The 26,232-nt window shown below is 45.0% G+C and overlaps 1 protein-coding gene across 2 annotated transcripts; it reads left to right on the top strand.

The window, feature by feature from the left end:
* Positions 1 to 7,282: 7,282 nt before the first annotated feature.
* Positions 7,283 to 24,776, top strand: CLIC6 (chloride intracellular channel 6). 2 transcript variants are annotated; one of them, XM_055570198.1, is made up of 6 exons: positions 7,283 to 7,718; positions 9,793 to 9,902; positions 10,805 to 10,930; positions 11,499 to 11,605; positions 12,733 to 12,914; positions 23,754 to 24,776. In XM_055570198.1, exons 2-6 carry the CDS (start codon positions 9,847 to 9,849, stop codon positions 23,913 to 23,915), a joined length of 633 nt encoding a protein of 210 aa, XP_055426173.1. In that variant the 5' UTR covers positions 7,283 to 7,718; positions 9,793 to 9,846; the 3' UTR covers positions 23,916 to 24,776. The 2 variants fall into 2 exon arrangements, with proteins under 2 accessions (XP_055426173.1, XP_055426172.1); XM_055570197.1 differs by having other exon boundaries at positions 7,284 to 7,617.
* Positions 24,777 to 26,232: the final 1,456 nt, after the last annotated feature.

The raw sequence follows: 26,232 nt of genomic DNA, 5'->3' as shown, positions 1-26,232 counted from the left end.
CCTTTGCAGAATGTGTTTACCTTTTAGGCCCTCATGGAATTTTCTAGAAATTCTGAAGGTGGGATTCAGCTGGAGGGTCAGGTAGGGGTGATCTGGAGCCACCAGAGGGTCATCATCCATTTGTCAGGTGGGGTGGGGGACAGTCCCTCACAGGCCGTGGGGAGTAGGAGTGACTTTGGTGGCAGGTGGGGGTGACTGGTGCTCCTTACGTGTCCCTCCAGCCCAGCCTTGGAAAGGTCGTTGGCTGGAAGCAAAAAGCACTGAAAGGAAATTTACAAAAATGCTCCTCCGCAAACTCTAAATGGAGTTAAGTGTGTAAAGAGTAGGTGAGAGTAGGTTCTGGTCTGAAAACCTGCTGACCTTTGTAGCGACATTTGAACCTTTACAGCTCGGGCTGTGAGGTGGGAGGTGGGCCCAGGCCAGGACTCAGCAGAATTACCAACATCCTCCAATGCTGCAAACGGGCTCTGGGGCAGACGAGATTTCTCAGAACATGTCAGAGGCACCAGTGCTTTTCTTTTGAGAATGACCATTGTCGTAGGCACTCAGAAATGTTGCATTTCGAAAGGCGGACCTACGAATCTGGGTTATCCAAGTGCTTGGGTCTTAACTGGAAACAAAAAGACACTCTGATCTCTCAAACTGCCTAATTTGATTTAATCAGAAATTTATACATACAAACATTTCCTTGTAGGCTGAGAAGTCTGCTGAGAAACCTTAGCCCAGAGTGTAATTAGCCTGAAAGAAATATCAGCATCGGAAAATAAAACAGCATATGATAAAACGTCCTAATTATGGCAACCCTGTCAGTTATTCACCCCTAATGCCTGTGTGTTTATCCCATCATCTCGTCTGATAATGACCATGACCAGGGCGATACTCCCTTGGTGTTGCCCAATAATGGGCAGTGGAGATGGTATATCTTTGCCTTTATTTTTGCTGGCACATCCTGGCATTGAAGCACAATAAAGTAATAAAATCAGGCAGCAAGACATCCTAGTCACTCCCGCCATGTTCCCGTGACCCCCTCATTTACAACAGACTGAGACAAAACTTTTTTTTTTTTTTAGAGCAATTTAAGGTGAGGCAACACTGGATATGCAAAAATCTTTTATGGGCAGTCGTGGCAGCTGGCTGATTCTTCTAAAATGCCTGACAGCCTTCAGACCAGTGCCTGAGCTGGGTTGGAACAATTCTGTTTGATGATCACATGGGTGGGCATGTACAAAGGCGGCTTTCGTCACTACCTTCTGGGCTGTGGGTGTTGTGCCTTGCAGACCATCATTCCACCTTCTAGGTCCTGTGTTAATTCCCAGTTCCAGTTCTGGGAAGGAACCTGTTAAGAAGGTGAAGTGTTTACCTGGCTGGATGACACAGGCCATTTTTAGGTATTAACAGATGAGTTGCTCCTCCCTCCCTTTTTGTTTCTCCTTAAGAAGGAGCTTCCAGGGTTCAGGAAAAGCTGAGAACAATTTCAAGGGGAAACACTGGCTTGAGTTTGAGACCATGAAAGAGACAGAGCAGCAAGGCAGAGAGACCTGTTCTAGGTAGCTGTTCTCCAGATGCTGTAGAAAGCGGCTGGTCCCAGGCACAGAGCTCCTGGTCAAAGTGCATTTCCTTGGGGATCTTGCCCCGTTCAGCATAGAGTTATAAGAGGATTCCGGAGGTTAGAGACACAAGAGAGGAGAAACAAAATGGCTTGACTCTGCAGAACTTACCTCAGGCTTGACTGAGCTTAGTGTAACCACCATAAAAATAAGAGGTTTAGAAGCTGTGGAACAAGTCAGGACTGGCCCAAATACGTGCCTTTGTGTCCCTGAACTTTCATCTCCTCCTTCGCCCCCTTTTCTGGTGTGACTCTGCCCAAACCTGCAGCGGTTAAGAAAGCACCATGATTTAGGAGGGATCTCCAGCAACAAGCTGCTCAGAGTTTTATGTAGCTGAGCTCTGTGCTGATGCCTGCTCCAGGACACAGCCTAGAGGAGACTGGGCAGCCTTCAAAATGGCCATGAGGCTATGGGAACCCCCGGCGGGCTATGGCCTCAGGCAGCCACAGGGCCATCTGCAGGGGTCCTAACTGTCACAGACACCAGGCTGTTCAGTCGTTCAGTCATGTCCGACTCTTTGCTACTCCAAGGATTGCAGCACACCAGGCTTCCCTGTCCTTCACTATCTCCCAAAGTTTGCTCAAACTCATGTCCAGTGAGTTGGTGATGCCATCCAACCATCTCATCCTCTGTCACCTCCTTCTCCTTCTGCCTTCAATCTTTCCCAGCATCAGGGTCTTTTCCAGTGAGTTGGCTCTTTGCATCAGGTGGCCAAAATATTGGAGCTTCAGCTTCAGCATCAGTCCGTCCAGTGACTATTCAGGGTTGATTTCCTTTAGGATGGACTGGTGTGATCTTGCAGTCCAAGGGACTCTCAAGCATCTTCTCTAGCACTACAGTTCGAAAGCATCAGTTCTTCGGTGCTCAGCCTTCTTTATGGTCCAACTTCCGTACGTGACTACTGGAAACACCAGGTGGACCTGCCCATAAATGCTAGAAGCGGGAAGGGAGAGCTGGAGGAGTTGGAGCCTGTGAAGCCAGTGCCTCACAGCTTAGGGAACTCTGAGGTCACTTAACTGAGTCTATTGGTGCCTCTTCATGTATATTAAGTTCACCCATTATCTTTACACTTATGCAGCTGGATTTATCAGCTAGAAGTTCTTGTAAGAACCTTCTCATCAACAGATCATCCATTGGGGTGTGGTTCAAACCATTCTGTCTTATGCATTAACCATAGCACTGGACCAGCCTTATCTCTTGTCCAAGGTGGGGCTGAGGCCCTGGACTGCCAGCATTATGTTACCTTGGCAAACTTTGTTAAAAATTCATATCTCTGGACCCCATACAATACCTATTGAATCAGACTCTGGATTTTTTTAAATTAATACTTTTGCTTTTTTTTTTTTTTTTTAATTGGAGTAAAACTACATGCAGTAGAGGAAACAAACCTTAATTAACACTTTGTCAAGGTGAGTATACCCACCATGTTGCCACCACCCCACTCAAGCTATAGAATATTTCTACCACCCTAAGGGCTCCTTCCACTCTTTCCAGACAATACCCAGCTTCCAAAGGCAGCTGTTCTTCTGACTCCCATCACACAGTTTTCCTGTATTTGAACTTCACCTACATTGGACTCTCCTAAAGGGCTCTTGAGTATGGTTTCTTTCCCTCTACATTATGTGTGTGAGATTTATCCACATTGCGGTTTGTAGTAATAGCTGTTTTTTTCCACTGTGATATGAGCGTATGGTGTAGTGTATGTGGTGTAGTGTGGGGTAGTATATGAGTATGCATGCTAAGTTGCTTCAGTCGTGTCTGACCCTTTGTGACTCCATGGACTGTAGCCTGCAAGGCTCCTCTGTCCATGGGATTCTCCAGGCAAGAAGACTGGAGTGGGTTGCCGTGCCCTCCTCCAGGGGGTCTTCCCAACCTAGGGGTCGAAGCCACATCTCTTCCATCTCCTGCATTGGCAGGCAGGTTCTTTACCACTAGTGCCATCTGGGAAGCCCGTATATGAGTATACTACTGAAAGCTTGTTGCTGAATCATGGAAAGACGCCGGGATCCTTGGCCTCCGGAGGAGGATTCAATCCAGAGTCAGAGATGAGGCTTCATCGCTCAGAGCTTTTGTGTCAGTCAGTCAGTCAGTCAGTTCAGTCATTCAGTCATGTCCGACTCTTTGTGACCCCATGAATTGCAGCATGCCAGGCCTCCCTGTCCATCACCATCTCCCGGAGTTCACAAAAACTCACGTTCATCGAGTCGGTGATTCTAGCCAGCCATCTCATTCTCTGTCATCCCCTTTTCCTCCTGCCCCCAATCCCTCCCAGCATCAGAGTCTTTTCCAATGATCAACTCTTCACATGAGGTGGCCAAAGTACTGGAGTTTCAGCTTTAGCATCATTCCTTCCAAAGAACACCCAGGGCTGATCTCCTTTTGAATGGACTGGTTGGATCTCCTTGCAGTCCAAGGAACTCTCAAGAGTCTTCTCCAACACCACAGTTCAAAAGCATCAATTCCTCAGCACTCAGCTTTCTTCACAGTCCAACTCTCACATCCATACATGACCACTGGAAAAACCATAGCCTTGACTAAGACGGATCTTTGTTGGCAAAGTAATGTCTCTGCTTTTCAATATGCTGTCTAGGTTGGTCATAACTTTTCTTCCAAGGAGTAAGAGTCTTTTAATTTCATGGCTGCAGTCACCATCTGCAGTGATTTTGGAGCCCCCCCAAAAAAGCCTGACACTGTTTCCACTTTTTCCCCATCTATTTCCCATGAAGTATTGGGACCAGATGCCATGATCTTCGTTTTCTTAATGTTGAGCTTTAAGCCAACTTTTTCACTTTACTCTTTCACTTTCATCAAGAGGCTTTTTAGTTCCTCTTCACTTTCTGACTTTCCTGGTGGCTCAGCTGGTAAAGCGTCTGCCTACAATGAGGGAGACCTAGGTTCAATCCCTGGGTTGGAAAGATCCTCTGGAGAAGGAAATGGCAACCCACTCCAGTACTCTTGCCTGGGGAATCCTGTGGACAGAGGAGCGTGGTAGGCTACAGTCCTAAGAGTCACAAAGAGTCGGACACAACTAAGTGACTTCACTTCACTTCACTTCCTGCCATAAGGGTGGTGTCATCTGCATATCTGAGGTTATTGCTATTTCTCCCGGCAATCTTGATTCCAGCCTGTGCTTCTTCCAGCCCAGCGTTTCTCATGATGTACTCTGCATATAAGTTAAACAAACAGGGTGGCAATATACAGCCTTGACGTCCTCCTTTTCCTATTTGGAACCAGTCTGTTGTTCCATGTCCAGTTCTAACTGTTGCTTCCTGACCTGCATACAGGTTTCTCAAGAGGCAGGTCAGGTGGTCTGGTATTCCCATCTCTTTCAGAATTTTCCACAGTTTATTGTGATCCACACAGTCAGTACATCCATACATGACCACTGGCAAAACCAGTCGTCATGTATGGATGACCATATGGATGAAAAAAACTGGAGAAGGAAATGGAAACCCACTCCAGTGTTCTTGCCTGGAGAATCCCAGGGACAGGGGAGCCTGGTGGGTTGCCATCTATGAGGTCACACAGAGTCAGACACGACTGAAGTGACTTAGCACACAGTCAAAGGCTTTGGCATAGTCAATAAGCAGAAATAGATGTTTTTCTTGCACTTTCTTGCTTTCTCGATAATCCAGCGGACGTTGGCAACTTGATCTCTGGTTCCTCTGCCTTTTCTAAAACCAGCTTGAACATCAGGAAGTTCACGGTTCACGTATTGCTGAAGCCTGGCTCGGAGAATCCTGAGCATTACTTTACTAGCATGTGAGATGAGTGCAATTGTGCGGTAGTTTGAGCATTCTTTGGCATTGCCTTTCTTTGGGATTGGAATGAAAACTGACCTTTTCCAGTCCTGTGGCCACTGCTGAGTTTTCCAAATTTGCTGGCATACTGAGTGCAGCACTTTCACAGCATCATCTTGCAGGATTTGAAAGAGCTCAACTGGAATTCCATCACCTCCACTAGCTTTGTTCGTAGTGATGCTTTCAAAGGCCCACTTGACTTCACATTCCAGGATGTCTGGCTGTAGGTCAGTGATCACACCATCGTGATTACCTGGGTCATGAAGATCTTTTTTGTACAGTTCTTCTGTGTATTCTTGCCACCTCTTCTAAATATCTTCTCCTTCTGTTAGGTCCTTACCATTTCTGTCCTTTATCGAGCCCATCCCTTGGTATCTCTAATTTTCCTGAAGAGATCTCTAGTCTTTGCCATTTTGTTGTTTTCCTCTATTCCTTTGCATTGATCGCTGAGGAAGGCTTTCTTATCTCTTCTTGGTATTCTTTGGAACTCTGCATTCAAATGCTTGTATCTTTGCTTTTCTCCTTTGTTTTTTGCTTCTCTTCTTTTCACAGCTATTTGTAAGGCCTCCCCAGACAGCCATTTTGCTTGTTTGCATTTCTTTTCCATGGGGATGGTCTTGATCCCTGTCTCCTGTACAATGTCATGAACCTCCGTCCATAGTTCATCAGGCACTCTATCTATCAGATCTAGTCCCTTAAATCTATTTCTCACTTCCACTGAATAATCATAGGGGATTTGATTTAGGTCATACCTGAATGGTCTAGTGTTTTTCCCTACTTTCTTTAATTTAAGTCTGAATTTGGCAATAAGGAGTTCATGATCTGAGCCGCAGTCAGCTCCTGGTCTTGTTTTTGCTGACTGTATAGAGCTTCTCCATCTTTGGCTGCAAAGAATATCATCAGTCTAATTTCCGTGTTGACCATCTGGTGATGTCCATGTGTAGAGTCTTCTCTTGTGTTGTTGGAAGAGGGTGTTTGCTATGACCAGTGCCTTCTCTTGGCAAAACTCTATTAGCCTTTGCCCTGCTTCATTCCATATTCCAAGGCCAAATTTGCCTGTTACTCCAGGTGTTTCTTGACTTCCTACTTTTGCATTCCAGTCCCCTATAATGAAAAGGACATCTTTTTTGGGTGTTAGTTCTATAAGGTCTTGTAGGTCTTCATAGAACCGTTCAACTTCAGCTTCTTCAGCATTACTGGTTGGGGCATAGACTTGGATTACTGTGATACTGAATGGTTTGCCTTGGAAATGAACAGAGATCATTCTGTTGTTTTTGAGATTGCATCCAAGTACTGCATTTTGGACTCTTTTGTTGACCATAATGGCTACTCCGTTTCTTCTAAGGTATTCCTGCCCACAGTAGTAGATATAATGGTCATCTGAGTTAAATTCACCCATTCCAGTCCATTTTAGTTCATTGATTCCTAGAATGTTGACATTCACTCTTGGCATCTCCTGTTTGACCAATTCCAATTTGCCTTGATTCATAGCCCTAACATTCCAGGTTCCTATGCAATATTGCTCTTTACAGCATCGGACCTTGCTTCTATCACCAGTCACATCCACAGCTGGGCATTGTTTTTGCTTTGGCTCCATCCCTTCATTCTTTCTGGAGTTATTTCTCCACTGATCTCCAGTAGTATATTGGGCACCTACTGACCTGGGGAGTTCCTCTTTCAGCATCCTATCATTTTGCCTTTTCATACTGTTCATGGGATTTTCAAGGCAAGAATACTGAAGTGGTTTGCCATTCCCTTCTCCAGTGGACCACATTCTGTCAGACCTCTCCACCATGACCCGCCTGTCTTGGGTTGCCCCACGGGCATGGCTTAATTTCACTGAGTTAGACAAGGCTGTGGTCCTAGTGTAATTAGATTGACTAGTTTTCTGTGAGTATGGTTTCAGTGTGTCTGCCCTCTGATGCCCTCTTGCAGCACTTACCATCTTACTTGGTTTCTCTTACCTTGGGCGTGGGGTATCTCTTCAAGGCTGCTGCAGCAAAGCGCAGCTGCTGCTCCTTACCTTGGATGAAGGGTATCTCCTCACCGCCAGCCCACCTGACCTTGAACGTGGAGTACCTCCTCTAGGCCCTCCTGCGCCCGCACAGCCACCGCTCCTTGGATGTGGGGTTGCCCTGCTCAGCTGCCGCCCCTGACCTCTCGCGTGGGGTAGCTCCTCCCGGCTGCCGCCCCTTGGCCTCGGATGTGAGGTAGCTCCTCTCAGCTGTTCCTGTGCCGTTGCAGCCTGGCACTCTCGGCTGCTGCCCTGACCTCGGACGTGGGGTAGCTCCTCTTGGCTGCTGCCCCTCGGGTATGGGGTCCTTTTGTGTAATAAAATTTTATTAAAGTATAAAGGAGATAGAGAAACCTTCTGACATAGACATTAGAAGAGGGTAGAAAGAGTACCCACTTGCTAATGTTAGCAATGGAGTTGTATACTCTCCAGTGAATCCAAAGAATATCTGGAGGTTGCAAAGATCTCACCAGACCTACTCCCATAATTTACATTTTAAGATAACAGAGTTAGCCAGAAGGTTTAATCCAGTGACTGCCTTCAGGCAGGATACATTATTGTTATATAATCCTTGTAAAGACCAGACCTACTCCCATAATTTACATTTTAAGATAACGGGATTAGCCAGAAGGTTTAATCCAGAGACTGTCCTCAGGCAGGATACATAATCGTAAGGAATGTGGAGGAAAAAAGAAAGTTTGTCCTTTCTTCCTCCTTGAGAATTCCAGACCCCTCTCTCCTTGGGGACCCCTATACTTCTTATCAACCTGCCTAGGAAATGACTCTCTCACTACCATTTATTTATTCATTCTACTCTTGGTGGTGTCTCAGTTGTTTCCAGGTTTTGGCTATCACACTAAAGCTGCTAGGAATATTCATTTAAGTGCTTTTTGTGCCCCTAACACTCATTTCTGTTGGGAGTGTAATTGCTATGTCATAGCATAAATGCATGTTTATTTTGGGTAAATAATCACCAAACAGTTTTCCAGAGTGGTTGCACCAATTTGCACTCTCACCAACAGTGGATGGGGAGTCCACTGCTCTACATTCCTGTCCACACTTCATATTGTTTGAGCTTTTCATTTTAGCCATTCTGGTAGGTGTGTCGTCGAATCTATTTACGGTTATAACTGCATTGCCCTGTTAGCTAATGATGTTAAGAACCTTATCATGTGCTTATTGGCCATCTGGGCTTTGTCTTTGTGAAGAGGCGGATCGAGTGTTTTTTAAAACTGAGTTTGGGGTCTCTTGTCAACTCTTCATTTGTAGGAACAGCTTGTTATGAACAGCCTCTCCAGGTGACTTAAGAACTTCATGCCAGAGAACCACCTCTGAAGAATTTCTTAAGATGCCCGATTTTCTTGAAGCATTTTTTTTCCTTTCTTCAATTCTCAAACCAGCAGTTGACTTTCTCCCTTTCTGTTATTCAGGTTATAGATTCAGTGCTTTCCTATCAATTCCGTTTGGACTGCAGGTGGAATAAATGGACTTCCTGGCCTAAATATGGCCGTTTCTGTCATCAGAGCCTGGCTGAGTCTTCTAGTCTTTCCGGCAGCATTTTGTTAGTGCTATAACTTTGTTGGGAAGAGAAAGAAGAGATTGGGAACTGCCCCAGGAGGATGAAGTCTATGGCTCCCCTCTCTTCTCTAACATCTGCCTTTCTTTTCTCCCGCAAGCCCCAGAAGGGAGGATGTCTGCTCAGTGTTCTGTGCCTGCGTCCGGGTACCTGTGTGTGGATGTGACCCGCTCAGGTTATCAGGGAGACATTGTTTCTACCTGCTTTCCTACCCTCCATATCAACTGTGATCAATCTGCCGTCTAAGTACAAATGCTCCCCAATGGAGGAGGGGACCTAAACATTTTAGTGTCCCGGGGTCCAAGAACTCATAGGAACTAGCCCTTATTCCAGAGATGGAAACAGTAGAGAATGCTGGGCATCATGTCCTGGTGGGAGAGCCTGCTGGTCTTTTTCACAAATGATCATCCTGGCAAGAGAGGTGTGTCTCTAAAGAGGATCAAGAGATGGAGGGAGGGGAAGAATATGTCTTTCTTTTTTGCCTTTAGTAATAAAGGGGGTTCCCTCTGGCTGCTCTTTTCCCTCTGAGAACCGCTATTCAGAGGCCCTAGCGGCCCCGAATGGCAGGAAGTAAGTGGTGAGGAGATGAAAGGAAGGCAGAAGGCTCAGCGAGTGTGTGTGTCCTCCCTGCCCACACCTCCCACTTGTAGGCTGGGGGAAGGGACCTCAGAAGGCTACTTACAGTATCATCACTGTTAACAAACATTCACCATGATTTTGTGTGCATGCAAGGTGGAGTCTGGCACTTGTAATTGTGAGACTAGTTCTGATGAAGATCTCCTCTTCCATTTGCAGGCTGGCTGTGATGGTGAGAGTATTGGAAATTGCCCATTTTCTCAGCGTCTCTTTATGATTCTCTGGCTAAAGGGCGTTATATTTAATGTGACAACAGTGGACTTGAAAAGGTAAGACCAGGTTTCTGCAGTATTGAAATAACTATCCCCAATTCCCTATACACACAGACACACAGAGAGACACCCAGGCAGACACATACAGACAGACAGGCACAGGCACACACACAGAGATGGAGACACGCATACACACAGACATACAGACACAGGCGCATGCACAGACCCAAATACAGACACAAACACACAGACACACACATACAAACACTGAGACAAAGACAGACACGCACAGAGGCACACAGAAACACATACACACAGGCGTGCACACACACACACAGATGGAGACACAAAGACATACAGACATAGGCACATACACAGACACAACACACAGACACACATACACACACAGAGACAGACACACACAGACACACAGGTGCACCTGCACAGATGGAGACATACAGATACAGGTGCAGACACACACACACACACACACACACAGGGACAGAAACACATGGGTACACGCATACACACTCCTAGGACCCATGGCCCCTGTCCTGGGCATATCCACCCTGGGTCAGGACCCTGGATTGGAGCGGGAGTACGTGGGCCACAGAGTCATTACAGGATGGGGTCAGATGTAACCTGGAAGGAGTAGGAGGAGGGGAACCGGGAGGAGCCTGCCCACCCCATGACTGGTCAGCCGTGACTCTCTCTGGAGCCTGCCTGAGCCCCACTCCTGGCTGATAACAACTGGGGAGGGTTAACTTTTCAGCCTCATCTCCAGATAAAGGGCCACACTTTCCTTGCCAGTAGGACAGTTTGTAAACTCCCAGTTGCCTTTGAAATTCTCAAGGGTGGTTTCTCTTCCACTGATGTGTGTATGTGTGTGTGTGTGTGGGGGGCTTGGTTAAGCCTTGGCAATGATCCCAACCCTGGCACTGCCCTTCCCCCCTGCCCAGGAAACCCGCGGACCTGCAGAACTTGGCTCCCGGCACCAACCCACCTTTCATGACTTTTGATGGTGAAGTCAAGACAGATGTGAATAAGATCGAGGAGTTCTTAGAGGAGAAATTGGCTCCCCCAAGGTGGGCCTCATCAAAACCTTCCCTGTTCACAGACACTTCTAAAGCTCTTGGTGCTGTGTGTTGGTTTTCTGTGGCCATGGCGCTTACCTCCTGAGCTGTACCTGTGGTGTGCCACAGGAAACACAGCGAGATTAGAAGCCCTGAGTCTAGGTGGCTGGGAATTCTCTACTCTGCCATTTGGCAATTAGGGTTTGATGGCAGGAAGTGGGCTGATGTCACGTGGGTGGCCCGTTTTGATGGCCCGTTGGGAATGTGTGTTACATGCAACATCGCAGCAGGCTGGGCCTGCAAGGGAGCCTTCTAGTTCATAATCTTTATTTTAGGAGGGAGAGAACCGAGACCAGCAAGGCCAGGGGGCCCTCCATCCCAGGATGAGAACAGTCCATCCAGTGCTTTACTCCTGGCTGGTGTTGCTCCCAACTTTGAAGATGGATAGATTAGGAATACACTTAAGGAGCAGTTTTCATTTTTATATCTGCTCAAAGAAAGGCATTTCTTCTCCTCCTGCTTTGTATTCTCCTAACTCAAACATTGCTAATCTGTGATACTCTCACTTTGAACTTCTAAGGTACCCTAAGCTGGGGACCCAACACCCTGAATCTAACTCTGCTGGAAATGACGTGTTTGCCAAGTTCTCAGCATTTATAAAAAACACCAAGAAGGATGCAAATGAGAGTGAGTCCCTCCCATCTTCCTGTTTTCTGTTTTCTGCATGGACCTCTATTCCACCTCTGGTGTGGCTTCTTATAAGATCAGGGAGGGACCTGTGTATAGAAATAAGGAAAAAGTACCTCCTACTCTGAGCCTGCACATGGGTTTCAGGGACCGAGTGCTTTTCTAGAGATTGTCCAGAAAAGGACATTTTTAGGAGAAGATCATCACCACCAGTGATTCCTTGCTCTCCCATGGAATTCAGGGTGAATGAACCTTCTATTGATGCTTCCTTCATTATATGATTTCCATAAAGATTTTTTTTTTTAATTTTTAAAAAAATGTTTTGGTCACATGGTGTGGTGTGTGGGATCTTCGTTCCTTGTCCCTGCATTGGAAATGCAGAGTCTTTTTTAGTTTATTTATTTTTAGTTGGAATACAATTCCTTTAGCATATTATGTTGGTTTTTGCCATACATCAACATGAATCAGCCATGGGTATACACCCGTCTCCTCTCTCTTGAGCCTCCCTCCCACCTCCCATCCCACCTGGAAAGCAGAGTCTTAACCATTCAGTTCAGTTTAGTCGCTCAGTCACGTCTGACTCTTTGCAATCCCATGGACTGCAGTATGCCAGGCCTCCCTGTCCATCACCAACTCCCGGAGTTTACCCAAACTTATGTACATTGAGTCGGTGATGCCCACCATGAAAGTTTTTCCATATAGATTTTTGAATAAACGAATGAGTTCTAGAAGCAGCAGTGTTGTGTAAAGAGCAGAATTATTTTCCAAGGAGAAGTGAGTCTTTTATTTAGATCTCATAAACCCACCTGTCTCCTTCCTGAGTCTCTAACACTCACTGGCTGTGTCTCAGGAGGGAAGGGACAGACTCCTTTTTTTTTGATATCTGGAGAGAGGAGGGCAGGAGGAGAAGGGGATAACAGGATGAGATGATTGGATGGCATCATCAACCCAATGGACATGAGTTTGAGCAAGCTCTGGGAGTTGGCGAAGGACAGGGAAGCCTGGCGTGCTGCAGTCCATGGGGTTGCAAAGAGCTGGACATGACTGAGCAGCTGAACAATGACAAAGACAGAGGAGACATGGATTTCCATGGCTCATCTTAGTTGTTTTCTGCCTTCCTATTTCAGTTTATGAAAGGAACCTGTTAAAGGCCCTGAAGAAGCTAGATAGTTATCTGAACAGTCCCCTGCCTGATGAGATAGATGCCTACAGCACCGAGGAAGCTGCTATTTCTGGACGGAAGTTCCTGGATGGCAATGAGCTCACGCTGGCTGACTGCAACCTCTTACCCAAGCTCCACATTATTAAGGTTTGTCCTTCCTCCTACGTCGGGTGCTGAATACATGAATGGGGCTTTGTTCCATTTTGTTTTGACTTGTGGGTTTTTTCCCAAGACAATCTAAAACACGGGCTCTTGAATTTAAAAGTCTAGCTTGTTTCTGTTTGCGGCAGCCAAGCCCCAAGTCTGAGATCTGTGGATGCTATTATCAGGTGTTCCTTGGCGGCTCTCATGAAGCATCTGAGAGCTTGGCTCTCATCCCTCCATCCTCACAGCTTCTTTTTTCCAGTCTTAACCCCCACAGCCTAAAGACAAGCTCTGTGAAAGCAATTTGAGGGAATACATTGATTATAGCTGGTATTTCACACTCCAGTCTTGGAGATGGTGTGTGGAATCTACAAGGATTAAAATGTGAACTCTGGAAATTCCCTGGTGGTGGTCCAGTGGTTGGGACTCAGCGCTTTCACCGGGGTGGCCTGGGTTCAATCCTTGGGTGGGGAACTAAGATCCTGCAAGCTGAGCAGTGCAGTCCAAAAGCAAAAACAGCAACCAAAAAACTGAGCCAACCTTGAAAAAAAAATGTGAACTCAGTCAATTGTTGGTGATGGGAAGAGTAAGCCTAACCCTGGGATAAAGGAGGAGGTTGGCTCTTAACACAGACGCCTTAACAGCTGGTGAGCAGCTGACAGCTCCTCGGCTGGACCACATGCAGCCTGTTTTCCCAGGTGATCGAACATGAAATAAGGGTCGCTGGTCATGTATAATTAGGGTTTAAAGATTCCCTAGACCAGTGGTTCTCCAACATTTGTTGGCATAAGAATTATGCCTTCTAATTTAGAAATGTGCCTGCTCAGGGGCTCCAGTTGTGTCCGACTCTTTCTGACCCCGTGGACTGCAGCCCACCAGACTCCTCTGTCCATGGGATTTTCCCAGCAAGTTTACTGGAGTGGGTTACCATGCCCTCCTCCAGGGAATCTTTCTGACCCGGGGATTGAACCCACATCTCCTGCAATGCAGGCAGATTCTTTACCACTGAGGCACCAGGGAAGCCCTTTTAGAAATGTAAACCCATCAGTTCAGCCCCTGACTTACTAAAAGCAGAACTTCTGGGGGTGACTCTGAAATTCAGAAGCAGACGACCCCACCCTTGGTCTCCGTATTTATGGCTGCTCTCCAAAGTGCCCCAGTCTGGCTGTTACTCACAGCTATTAGTTGTTGTATCATTATCACTGTTGCTATGCCCTTGGTCCTTAGTAGCCCTAGATGCCCCAGGAAGAAGCCCAACCCTTGTTCTGGGGCATCCTTATTATTTAGATCATACCAGGTGCAGAACTAGGTCCTTGGTATAAGGATAGGGAGATTGGAGAGAAGACATAGGGAAATACAAGTCAATGACTTTGTGTTCTAATAATGTGTTTATTTGACATTTTAGTTCAGTTTAGTCGCTCAGTGGTGTCCGACTCTTTGCGACCCCATGGACTGCAGGTTCATGGGGTTGCAAAGAGTCGGACATGACTGAGTGACTGAACTGAACTGAACTGGACTGCATGACGCTAGGCTTCCCTGTCCATCACCAACTCCCAGAGCTTACTCAAACTCATGTTTATCAAATCAGTGATGTCATCCAACCATCTCATCCTCTGTTGTCCCCTTCTCCCACCTTCAATCTTTCCCAGCTTCAGGGTCTTTTCCAAGGAATTGGCTCTTCGAATCAGGTAGCCAAAGTATTGGAGTTTCAGCTTCAACATCAGTCCTTTCAATGAATATTCAGGACTGATTTCCTTTAGGATGGACTGGTTGGATCTCCTTGCAGTCCATGGGACTCTCAAGAGTTTTCTTCAACACCACAGTTCAAAAGCATCAGTTCTTCAGTGCTCAGCTTTATAGTCCAACTCTCACATCCATACATGACTAATTTGGCATTTAGAAATTTACAAATTAGGTTCCCACAGTCTGTGGCATGGCTGTCCTGTGGGCGACTGGCCACCCCGTTACTCCAGTCATTCTTTGCCTTCCTTTTCCTTCCCTACTCCATTCCCAGCCTTGCCCCATTCATCTTCTTTCTTCTCTCTTTCCTGATGTGTTCAAGGGGCACCAACCTGAAAGCTAAGCCTTGAGGATGCTGCTGATCCTCCAAGTGAATTTTCTTTTTAATAACTGCCAGTGTTCTGACGTAAAATTTCATGATGGCAAATCAGTCCTTCAAACCTGCCACATTGGTAATTATCCAAACCGGACATTTGGGAGCCATTTTCCAACAGATTATTTATGTCATTGTGTCTGGTTTAGTCCCTTTATTAAACATATTCTCATCATTGCTCTGACTAATGTAACATCACAGAAGCACATGGAGTTTAGGGAAGGCAAGAAAAAGACACACATATGTACACACATGCATACATACACAGATCAGTTGCCACTTGTTTAGCTCCTATTAAAAAAAGACTGTTTAAAATGTCAGTAGAGGGTATAAACTTCAGAGTAAAATAAAGCAGTCCACAGCTCCAATGGAAGACCTAACTGCAAAATCTTCAAAGCCACTTAGCACTCAAAATACCCAGCAGCTTAATAATCTTCCAGGATGGAGCACTTCTGAAAGGCAATGAGAATCAATCTACAGGAATTTATGGTAAGACAATGAGAAAATAGAGGACTTTATAATCTATTCCTATCCTGAAACCAGCAAAAACATTCTGAAAATCTAAAGCATTATCTCTACCTTTAATTTCTTTTTGGCTGCATTGGGTAGCACCTGGGACCTTGGTTCCCCATCCAAGGATTGAATATGCACCTCCGCATTGGAAGCTCAGAGTCTTAGCCACTGGACCACCAGGGAAGTCCCCCTCCACCTTTTGTAAAATTAGAAAGGATGGACCACCAACTCAAAGACTTAGACACTAGCTTCTCTAGATCTTCGGATGTCTGTAAAAGTCTGTAAAAGGTTCGGATGTCTGTAAAAGTAAATAATACAGCCTTGAAGTGCCCAACCTAAGCTTCTTTGTTTGAGGACAGAGCACCAAGTGGGCCAAGAGAGGCAGGGACCAGCCCTACGGAGATGAGATCTCTGTGGAGGCAGAGCTGAAGGTGAAACTGTTCAGAGGTGTCATCTGTGTGTTCTGCCACTGTCCCCTGACCCAAAGGAACAGGGAGGGGAGATGGAGGGGAGGAGAGAAGGAAAGAGGCATTCTGCTTTGTGACTGCTGAGCGGAGAAAAGAAATAAGCTTGGAATCACTCAGAAGAGAGACTGTAGATGACCTCAGCATCACTTTTAGCCAGGGCGACCTCCTCCTAATCCATGAGCTTCAGAGTGGAGGAGGCACTAGACCCTCATGTGTCCCTGGGGCAGAGTATAGAGCAGTGTTTGAAGAACAGGTGAAAACAGTTAGAGTGTTAGTTGCTCAGTTGTGTCTGATTCTGCCACCCTGGAATCTAGCCCGCTAGGCTCCTCCATCCACGGAATTCTCCAGGCAAGACTATTGGAGTGGGCTGTCATTTCCTTCTCCAGGAGATCTTCCTGACCAGGAGTTGAACCTGGGTCTTCTGCAATGCAGGCAGTTTCTTTACCATTTGAGCCACCAGGGAAGCCCCTTGATGAGCAAGTGTTTGAGGATAAATATCCAAATTGGTCTGCCTGTTGCCTGGCCTTCCTCCCATTGCTCTCCACCTTGTTTTTAAGCAAATAGTAGGTCCAACGGGTCTGCCTGTTAAAGGATGGTTAGTAACCAAAAGGAATCTAAGTGGGACCTCTATGTGGATAGAGATGATCACAAAGAAGAGGGAGAAGGGTTAAATAGAACAAAAGAGAAAAAGGCAGATGAGAAACACCTCTCTGGTTAAGATTGGTTTCAGTAACTGAAAAGTATCTGAACTTTTCAGACAGATACTTCTCTACAGCCTCAAAGAAATGAAAGAGAACATGAACCCTTCCCTGATGGCTTAGTGGGTAAAAAACCCAAGTGCAATGCAGAAGACACAGAAGATGTGGGTTTGATCCCTGAGTTGGGAAGATGCCCTGGAGTAGGAAATAACAACTCGTTCCAGTATTCTTAGGTGAAAAATCCCATAGACAGAGAAGCCTGGCGGGCTACAGTCCATGGGGTCTCAAAAGAGTTGGACATGACTGAGCTACTCAGCATAGCACATGAACCTTTGGAGAAAGCGCTCGAAGACAAGTAACAAAGTGTCAAAAAATATAATCTCACAAAGAGGATGAGAATGAAACTGGTGGAACTGAAAAAAACCTTAAAGACAAAACAATGTCAAAAATTGTTTAGAAGTTGTATTAGGAGTAGCAAGAGGTGGAAAATGACATTGCAGAAATCCATCAAGGATTTGGAAGACAGCCTGAGGAAATGATCTCAAATTGAATGGAGAAGAAGCAAGAGGTAAAGGTGAACCTAATCAGGAAAAAGAACAGGAAAGAAAAAAAAAGGCAAAAGAAGACTCAAAGGCAAAGTGTTTTGAATTAAAGGATGACCTGAACATTGACTTTAAATAGCCATCCATGATTAGAAAAATAACTGTCCTGAACAGTCAACACACAGTGATATAGCTGGTAAATTACATTTGAACTTTGATGATAAAAAAAACACCCCTTTGCGTGCCCAGATGATAATGATAATAGTAATAATAATAAAAGGGAAGTGCAGCTACACAACAAAGAAATTCAGACTAGCCTCATACGTCTCTAAAGTGAGGTGACAGTGTTAGCAGCTCAGTCGTGCTTGACTCTGTGCAACCCCCTGTCAGGCCCCTCTGGAATTCTCCAGGCAAGAATACTGGAGTGGCACTGACATAAATCAGAGCAAGATCCTCTATGACCCACCTCCTAGAGTAATAGAAATAAAAACAAAAGTAAACAAGTGAGATCTTATTAAACTTAAAAGCTTTTGCACAGCAAAGAAAGCTAAAAGCAAGGTGAAAAGACAACCCTCAGGATGGGAGAAACTAATAGCAAATGAAACAATTGACAAAGGATTAATTTCCAAAATATATAAGCAGCTCATACAACTCAATACCAGAGAAACAAACAAGCCAGTCAAAAAGTGGGAAAAAGACCTAAACTGACATTTCTCCAAAGAAGACATACAGAAGGCTAACAAACACATGAAAAGATGCTCAATATTGCTCATTATCAGAGAAATGCAAATCAAAACTACAATGAACAATCACACCACACAGGTCAGAATGGCCATCATCAAAAAGTCTACAAACAATAAATGCTGGAGAGGGTGTGGAGAAAAGGGAACACTCTTGTACTGTTGGTGGGAATATGAACTGGTATAGCCACTATGGAAGATGGTATGGAGATTCCTTAAAAAAACTAGGAATAAAAGCACCATGAGTTCACTTCAGTTCAGTCGCTCAGTCGTGTCTGACTCTTTGCGACCCCATGAATTGCAGCACGCCAGGCCTCCCTGTCCATTACCAACTCCTGGAGTTCACTCAGACTCACGTCCATCAAGTCAGTGATGCCATCCAGCCATCTCATCCTCTGTCATCCCCTTATCCCCCTGCCCCCAATCCCTCCCAGCATCAGAGTCTTTTCTAATGAGTCAGCTCTTCACATGAGGTGGCCAAAGTACTGGAGTTTCAGCTTTAGCATCATTCCTTCCAAAGAACACCCAGGGCTGATCTCCTTTTGAATGGACTGGTTGGATCTCCTTGCAGTCCAAGGGACTCTCAAGAGTCTTCCCCAACACCACAGTTCAAAAGCATCAATTCTTTGGCGCTCAGCCTTCTTCACAGTCGAACTCTCACATCCGTACATGACCACAGGAAAAACCATAGCCTTGACTAGACGAAACTTTGTTGGCAAAGTAATGTCTCTGCTTTTGAATATGCTATCTAGGTTGGTCATAACTTTCCTTCCAAGGAGTAAGCATCTTTTAATTTCATGGCTGCAGTCACCATCTGCAGTGATTTTGGAGCCCCAAAATAAAGTCTGACACTGTTTCCCCATCTACTTCCCATGAAGTGATGGGACCAGATGCCATGATCTTTGTTTTCTGAATGTTGAGCTTTAAGCCAACTTTTTCACTCGCCACTTTCACCTTCATCAAGAGGCTTTTTAGTTCCTCTTCACTTTCTGCCATAAGGGTGGTGTCATCTGCATATCTGAGGTTATTGATATTTCTCCTGGGAATCTTGATTCCAGCTTGTGCTTCTTCCAATCCCACTCCTATACATATACCCTCAGGAAACCAAAATCAAAAAAGACACATGTATCCCATTGTTCAATGCAGCACTATTTATAATACCTAGAGCATGAAAACAACCTAGATGTCCATCGACAGATGAATGGATAAAGAAGTTGTGGTACATATACACAATGGAATATTACTCAGCCAGAAATGAATGCATGTGAGTCAGTTCTCATGAGGTGGATGAACCTAGAACCTATTTTACAGAGTGAAGTAAGTCAGAAAGAGAAAGACAAATATTGTATTCTAATGCATATATATGGAATGCTGGTACTGAAGAATTTATTTACAGGGCAGCAATGGAGAAACAGACATAGAGAATAGACTTAAGGACATGGGAGAGGGGAGGAGAAGGTGAGATGTATGGAAAGGGTAACGTGGAAACTTATATTACCCTATGTAAAATAGATAGCGAATGGGAATTTGCTGTATGTCTCAGAAAACTCAAACAGGGGCTCTGTATCAACCTAGAGGAGTGGGATGGGGCAGGAGATGGGAGGGAGGTTCAAAAGGGAGGGGATATATGCATACCTATGGCAATAAATTTAGATGCTTACTCCTTGTAAGCAAAGTTATGACCAACCTAGACAGCATATTAAAAAGCAGAGACATTACTTTGTCAACAAAGGTCCATCTAGTAAAGGCTATGGTTTTCTCGGTGGTCATTTATGGATGTGAGAGTTGGACTATAAAGAAAGCTGAGCTCAGAAGAATTGATGCTTTTGAACTGTGGTGTTGGAGAAGACTCTTGAGAGTCCCTTGGACTGCAAGGAGATCCAACCAGTCCATCCTAAAGGAGATCAGTCCTGAGTGTTCATTGGAAGGACTGATATTGAAGCTGAAACTCCAATATTTTGGCCACCTGATGCAAAGAGCTGACTCATTTGAGAAGACCCTGATGTTGGGAAAGATTGAAGGCAGGAGGAGAAGGGACAACAGAGGATGCGATGCTTAGATGGCATCACTGACTCAATGGACATGAGTTTGGGTAAACTCCAGGAGTTGGTGATGAACAGGGAGGCCTGGTGTGCTGCGGTTCATGGGGTTGCAAAGAGTCGGACAGGACTGAGCGACTGAACTGAACTGATGGCTGATTCATGTTGAGGTTTGACAGAAAACAACAAAATTCTGTAAGCAATTATCATTTGATTAAAAAAATAAATTAATTAAAAAAGGAAAAGAATACTGGAGTGGGTTGCCATTCCCTTCTCCATGGGATTCTAGGATCACATTAAAAGCCAGAAAACAGTGGTTTAATAGTTAAGGGATTGGGGACTTCCCTGGTGGCCTAGTGGTTAAGAATCTGCCTTCCAGTGCAGGGGATGCAGGTTCTATGCCTGGTCAGGGAACTAAGAGCCCATATGCTTTGGGGCAACTAAGCCCATGCACCACAACTAGAGAAAATGCGTGCCGCAGCGAAGACCCAGCACAGCCAATAGTTAAAGGATTAAAGGAAAGGATGTGTGATGTAAGAATTTTATATCCAAGTAAATTGTTGCTTTCACCTAGACTTCTGGTCTTGATGGAATAAGCATCCCTGAGCCATTTTGTAAAAATAAAATTTCTATATGATGACATAATAAAAAAGGATAATAAAATAAGAATCCAGGAACAGAGAAGGTGTGTGGTATAAAAGGATTAGTGATAGACATAGAACCTCTTTAGATCTGAAACCAGAACTAAAACTCAAGAGCAGTGGGAATTACAGATACAGGACTGAATCAAATATAGTAAACTTCTATTTTCACACCATTGGAAGGAGTATAATAGATCAGAAATGAAAAGAAATGTAAGTATACTAATTTCCTTGCTTATTGTCAGGAGTAAGTAGAGATCAGTCAAAGAATAGTTGATAGTCAAGCAATAAAGAATTCCTATTTTTTTAGGTTATATAGGAAACCACCAGACCCACTCTAGTATTCTTGCCTAGGAAATCCTATGAACAGAGGAGCCTGGCAGGTTATAGTCCATGCAGCCACAGAGTCAGACATGACTTAGCAACTAAACAACCATCACCACTGGAAGAGTTAAAACAGACCATAAACCTTCCAAACCACCAGAGAGGGAAATGCACACGTACACAAATGCAAAAATATTTACAGGAAGTTGGAAAACAAAGTATAACATTAGTAAGATAGGATATAAAACAAGTTTACATTTATGAGAGGCACATATGTAATAAATTTACCCAGAATGTTTGGGTGAAGCAAAAGAAGGCAAATGCAAATAAAAGAAAAGCAGGAGTCTTGACATTAATCTCTGCTGCTGCTGCTGCTAAGTCGCTTCAGTAGTGTCCGACTCTGTGCGACCCCATAGACAGCAGCCCACCAGGCTCCCTTGTCCCTGGGATTCTCCAGGCAAGAACACTGGAGTGGGTTGCCATTTCCTTCTCCAATGCATCTAGTAAGATTGAATTCAAGAAAAAGACATTAATTTAGGAGGTTCTTTGGAAAGTTATGTGGTCCTGTCTTGCTGCATCATTAGCTCGCAGCTTCCAAAATCTGAGAAATAAGTCATTAAGATCTTCTAACTGGTGACAAATTCCATGCTCATGTCATCCAAACATCCCAGGAGGCAATACAATGGGAAATATTAGTCCTTCCGAGTACTGTTGTTCAGTTGCTCAGTAGTGTCTGACTCTTTGGGACCCCATGGACTACAGAATGCCAAGCTTCCCTGTCCAGCACCAACTCCCAGAGCTTGCTCAAACTTACGTCCATTGAGTCGGTGATGCCATCCAACCATCTCATCCTCTGTCGTCCCCTTTTCCTCCTTCCTTCAATCTTTCCCAGGATCAGGGTCTTTTCCATTGAGTCGGCTCTTTGCATCACGTGGTCAAAGTATTGGAACTTTAGTATCAGTTCTCCTAATGAATATTCGGGGTTCATTTCCTTTAGGATTGACTGGTTTGATCTTGCAGTCCAAGGGACTCTCAAGAGTCTTCTCCAGCACCATAGTTCAAAAGCATCAATTCTTTGGTGCTCAGCCTTCTTTATGGTCCAACTCTCACATCCATACATGACCACTGGAAAAACCACAGCTTTGACTATATGCACATTTGTTGGCAAAGGGATGTCTCTGGTTTTTAGTAAACTGTCTAGGTTTGTCATAGTTTTCCAAATATTTGTCCCCCCAAATTTGTATCTAAGTTAGACCCAACTCCTAACTCCCGATATCTCAAAACTGACCTTATTTAGAAATAGAGTTTTTGCAGATGTAATTAGTTCAGATGAGGTCATGTTAATTGATTAGGAGCAGTAGAGTGGGCCCCTAATCCAACATGACAGATGTTCCTATAAAAGGGAGTTTGGATCCAGAGATGCCAACACAGGGAAAATGCCAGGTGCAGACTGGAGCTGTACTCCCATGAGCCAGAGACAGGGAGAGACCTGGAACGGATCCTTCGCCAGAGGCTTCAGAGGGAACCTGGCCCTGCTGACACCATGATCTTGGACTCTGGGCCTCCCGGACTGTGGGAGAAGACATTTCTGTTGTTTAAGCCACCCACGAGTGTAGTGCTTTGTTAAGGCAACCGCAGGGAACCCATACCATCTGCAAAGAGGATACACTCTCCTTTGTGATGAATTCCCAGTGACACCCTCCAGCCAGAGGGGACATCTCACACCACTGTGTTTTCATGATATTCATTCTCAGCTACCCCATCCTTATATCCACTGTTTCCTTGAGGATAAGGATTTTTCAGTTCATGAATCTGCCCTCTGCACATGGTAGACCCACAGTGAAATGCTACTCTTGGGCAGAATGATGGAAATCCACAGGTGTAACATACATGGTTGCTTGGGGTTTCAGGAGGTAAGGCTCAGCAAATTGGAAAAAGAGAGGGCACTACAAAGTGTGATCCTAGCACAATCTAAACTGAAAATCCATCCCGAACCATTGAAAGTGAAATTGTTAGTTGCTTAGTCATGTCCGAATCTATGCGATTCCATGAGTTGTCTCCTCTGTTTATGGGATTCTCTAGGTAAGAATCCTAGAGTTGGAATGAGTTGCCATTTCCTTCTCCAGGGGATCTTCCTGACCCAGGGATTGAGCCTGGGTCTCCTGTATTGCAGGCAGACTCTTTATCATCTGAGCCATCTGAATCTTTAGGCACCAAATAACTCAGCAGCAGAACCCAGGGAGAGAAAACTACTAGAAGCACAAAGAGAAATCCACCAGATTACAGAGCAAGCTCAGGGCTTCCCTGGTGGCTCAGATGGTAAAGAATCTGCCTGCTAGTGCAGGAGATTTGGGTTCAATCCCTGGGTCAGGAAGATCCCCTGAAGAAGGAAATGGTGGCCCACTCCAGTATTCTTGCCAGGGAAATCTCATGGACAGAGGAGCCTGGTGGGCCACAGTCCATGGGGTCACAAAAGAGCTGGACATGACTGAGTGACTAGACAATAGAGCAAATTCATGCCAGCGGGTCACGAGGACCATCTGTGATGAATGGGTGGGCACAGTTGTGTAGCACCTGTGTTTTGAGTCCCACACTCATTGTGCCCCCTGCAAACTCATATCACAATTTGGGCAGCTTGAAAGGCTGTAGAATGACATGGGAACTTGAGAAAGAATATATTACATGCCTCAGAAGAATGGATTGTCTGATGTAACTGCCTATGTTTGTGGGTTTTCCCTTCTTGACTGTTTCCTCTTCGTTTTCAGATTGTGGCCAAGAGATACAGAGATTTTGAATTTCCTTCTGAAATGACTGGCATCTGGAGGTACTTGAACAATGCATATGCTCGGGATGAATTCACAAACACATGTCCTGCCGACCAGGAGATTGAACACGCATATTCAGATGTTGCCAAAAGAATGAAGTGAACCTGGGCTGTTTTCTGTCTCATTTCTCAGCTATGTGAGCTAGACTATGAAAAGAGTGTCTCCTTTGTGTTTTCCTCCCAGTAACCATTCTTTGCAAAATAATGCCCATACTTTAGCAATGTGGATACCATAGCATGATCCACTCAACAGGAAATGATTCCTAGCCTTGTAATTTGTCAGCTCACTTGTGTATCTGAATAATACCAGTATCTGTTGTTATACACTCCAATTGTCTGGTTTATGTTCATTTATATCTTTGGCATTCTGGGACCTTGTAATCCATGATATTTAGGGCATGTGTTGTGCAGTTTACGTTTGAAAGCAAATAAGGTTTGGATTCAAACCTTATTTATTATTAACCTCCTTTATTTTTTAAAAAATGTGTTTTTCTCTGATAGTTTTCATAATCATGCATAACCTATTTTTCTGCTCTAAAATGGTAGTTCAACTTTTTTAAAACAAAATAATTTTTATAATTACAAAGTGATACTCGCTTATTTTAATACTTGAAACAAAGTCAGAAGGTATAAAAAGAAAGACAAAAGTCACCTAGAATTTCACTACACTTAGATAACTACTGATAGTGTATCGGTGAGTATCTTCCAAGTCTTCAGACTCTTTCACACACACGCATTCACACCACATATAATTTCCTGCCTCTGTGGTATTGTGTTAGTTTATTTTCAAGGACTGGTGAAGGGACTGTCCCCCCCTCCTTGGTAATACCTTGATGGTCAGCCCTAGAGGACCTAAAACAGAGATTCGGCACCACAGACCTTGAGAGAGCGCTTGTGGCCAAGTTTCAGAGGGATGGAGAACCTCAGAGATGTGAGGACCTACAAAGACCAGCAGGGACTGGAAGCAGTGGGAGGGTGGCGGGGACCGGAAACTGTGGGAGGGCCCCACCCCCATCCCCATCCCCATCCCCATCCCCATCCCCATCCCCATCCCTGCCTACCTTGTTTCTGTCTTCATGATGCCTCTGCCCCTGATTCCAGGGAAGGCACGGAGGAGGGTGCCTCTCTCTGTCTCTCCTTCTGGCTCCCTTTCAGAGGTCTTCTCTTGCTCCCTCCCTCTCAGACACCAGGCCTGCGGGAGGACTCTTATCATCATCTGTGTTGCAGAACCTCCTTGCCCCCTGTTGCAACATTGACCAAGCACATCTCGATTCTTCAGATGGCATAACACTGCACCTCTTCGGCCATGATGTCGTGTTGGGCTGGCCTGTATCCTGCTGGATCTTTGCGCTCTCTAGCATCATTTCAAGGTCGAGCAGGGAAAATCCAGGGAGATTAAATTCTTGGTGACTCCTCTTGGGCAGTTGTGGTAAATAGGCAAGATGGGGAGGAAGTGGAAAGTACTGAGTCAAAAGAGTCTTCTGGTTCATCTGTGCCTTCCCCTCCCCCACCCCCAGCCAGCCTCACAGTGGCAGCTGTGTGTGGGGGCTGGGTTCCTACTCAAGGCTTGGAGGACAGAATGGGAGACTCCTTCCATGCTCATCTAGACTCCCAGGGTTCCAGCGTTATCCGTCAGGCTGTGTCCTTTTGACATTGGCACACACCTTCCAGAAAACTCGCTTGTGGAGTTGGAGACAGCATTCTGAGGTTTCTGGGATTTAGAAAAAGATGTCTAATAAGAGGAACAAAGCCCTTCACACGGTGGCCACTTTCTCTTCCCTCGTACTGGATGCTGTGGTTTAACCAGGGGCAGCCAAACTCCCAGCCCTACACTTGCTTTGTTAGCCATTTATTTTAGGAAGTTGTCTCTGGCATGAGTCCTGGTGATTCCTGTTTCACATCTGTTTAGGAATCAGATTCTGAAGATGAGTTTTACCATGTTAAATTTAGTAAATGAATTGACTATCTGATGTTACTAGTGCCAAGTTTGTATTTTTAGAGGTTAAAGCGATCTACGAAAACCCTTTGTGCCTTACAAATTAAACAAATTACGAAAATATTTATTTGGAACCAATATCTTTAATTTTTCTTTATTTTACTTTGCATCCTCCACTGAGACAGTGTGTGTGTGTGTGTATGTGTATGTATTGCTTCACCCGATCCTTGCCTGATGGAGAAAGATGGGAAGTCAGTCACAAGATGTGATTTGTCCCAGGACACCACTAAAGTGACCGTGACCCACATTATCCTAGGGATAACCCTACATTACACTATTTTTTAAAATAAAAAGGTAGGATCGGATTTCCCTGGTGGTCCAGTGGTTAAGAGGCTGCCTTCCAATACAGGGGACACGGGTTTGATCCCTGGTTGGGGAGCTAAGATCCCACAAGCTGCCAGGCAACTAGACCCATGCAACACAA

This window comes from Bubalus kerabau, chromosome 2, assembly GCF_029407905.1.
Source record: "Bubalus kerabau isolate K-KA32 ecotype Philippines breed swamp buffalo chromosome 2, PCC_UOA_SB_1v2, whole genome shotgun sequence".
In the NCBI taxonomy this organism is placed as follows: domain Eukaryota; kingdom Metazoa; phylum Chordata; class Mammalia; order Artiodactyla; family Bovidae; genus Bubalus; species Bubalus kerabau.
The sequence above is the reverse complement of the archived record's forward strand: the minus strand, read 5'-3'. Positions and strand labels throughout refer to the sequence as shown.

Excerpts from the sequence above, each read along its gene's own strand:
- CLIC6 (XM_055570198.1), top strand. The coding sequence starts at position 9,847 with ATGATTCTCTGGCTAAAGGGCGTTATATTTAATGTGACAACAGTGGAC. Across the intron at positions 9,903-10,804 it reads ACAACAGTGGACTTGAAAAG|GAAACCCGCGGACCTGCAGA; the intron begins GTAAGACCAGGT and ends CCCCCTGCCCAG. Across the intron at positions 11,606-12,732 it reads CAAGAAGGATGCAAATGAGA|TTTATGAAAGGAACCTGTTA; the intron begins GTGAGTCCCTCC and ends TTCCTATTTCAG.